At 35.0% G+C, this 1,624-nt stretch overlaps 1 protein-coding gene across 1 annotated transcript; it reads left to right on the top strand.

Annotated features, from left to right (window-relative positions):
• Positions 1–416: 416 nt before the first annotated feature.
• On the top strand, positions 417–1,597 carry Tsp_15741 (conserved hypothetical protein; the record flags this gene model as incomplete). Its single annotated transcript, XM_003366881.1, has 3 exons — positions 417–492; positions 656–888; positions 1,155–1,597. Coding segments are annotated over 3 exons (752 nt in total), but the record flags the coding sequence as incomplete, so codon positions are not given.
• Between the last annotated feature and the right edge of the window lie 27 nt (positions 1,598–1,624).

The raw sequence follows: 1,624 nt of genomic DNA on the forward strand, positions 1-1,624 counted from the left end.
AATACTGTGCAGATTTTAGGTGGCTTGACATAATTATTTGTATTTGAATGCACGTATACTTTTATTCTAGTAGTTATTTTTATGTTTGATACTGTATTAATTTAAACTGTGCCATTTCAACATGCATATTTAGTAAATCAAGAAATATTTTCTTCGCAAAGCATTGTTTTGTTACACTATTCTCTAAGTAGTATTTTTCAGTTTTGAGAACTTTTTTTCTTGATGTTACTTAATTTTGAAAAGTATTTTTTTATCTTTTACACAAAATACATATAACATGATAGTATTATTCCAAGTTATAATGTTGAAACTGTTTCCAATGCTCTAGCATTATAAAAGTGCATTGTATTTTCTGAATAACGAACATATTGTTGCACAGTTTTTGTTGTTTTATCATTCTAACGATTAATTTTCAGATAAGAACATGACAGAGCATAATTTGAAAAGCAGGCGACGGCGAAGTCGTTCTAGCAGCAGTAAGACCAGCGAAAGGTAATACAGTTATTTTTCTCTGTCCCAATTGTAAGGTCGATATTATTTTGAAAAATATTTTTATCGCTTGGTTTGAAATGAAATTTTAATTGGCACTGATTTATTTGCATTTTATTTGGTTGTTTTCATTTGTTTTTTATATATTCGCGTGCATTTGTTTCAGTTCGGGATCAGAGACTGGGTCGGACTCTACTTCAAAAAGTTCTACTGAATCAAGCAGCAGAAGTTCGGATAGCAGTCGTTCTTCTAGCGGATCATCTGGCTCTTCAACGTCCAGTCGTTCTAGAAGCAGAAACAAGCGGCGCAGCATTACTCCCAAAAGAAAAGAATCCAGAAGACAGGCGCATTCACCAATTCGATCTAGAGGTCGACATGATGCACGACGACGTTCTCGTGGTGAGTCACATTTTTTAATTTTAATTTCGTAAAATATGCAACGAATAATGATTGATTGAAAAATATCATTTATGTTTGCCTAATATACTTAAGTGTTGTGATCATAAGCATGAATTGTAGGTCAGAATAATTTCTTTTAAGTTGTTTTTGTACAAACTGCAGAATGACTGAAACCAATATGCTAATTGATATTTTTTTGAAAAGTAATAAACATATTAAAAAAAATATTTTTCCTTTTCTGAACGAAAATAAAACTTGTTGAACAGATCGCAGTGTAAATCGACGCAGACGCAGTAGTAGTGGTAGTTCTGGCCAGAATGGCGATGTACGGCGCCGGAGACGTCGCGATTCCGGACGAGATGCAGACAGAACAACAAGAAGAGATGACAGGAAGAAAGATGTGGTGGAAAAGGAACATCCGAAAAAGCAAGAATCGCCGAAACCGACCAACCTGCGAGTGGGAAATTTGACAAAAAATGTGACCAAGTGCGTTTGGAAGAATGCAAATTCATATGTTTCGAAATATAATTTTTTTTTCAATCTGCACATTCGATTCCCAGAGATGACGTTTTTTGAAAAAATTTTCGCGTCTATTGACCATTTAAAAATGTCCAATATGCCGGGTGGGGAAAGAAACACACAACCTGTGGTTTCTCCTTTTTGTGCGAATGATGTATGGAGCAAAAGATGCGGGAAAAAGCTCCAATGACATGTGGAATGGAGGGAGGGGTAGAAG

This window comes from Trichinella spiralis, assembly GCF_000181795.1.
Source record: "Trichinella spiralis strain ISS 195 chromosome Unknown Scfld5249, whole genome shotgun sequence".
NCBI classification, from domain to species: Eukaryota; Metazoa; Nematoda; class Enoplea; order Trichinellida; family Trichinellidae; genus Trichinella; species Trichinella spiralis.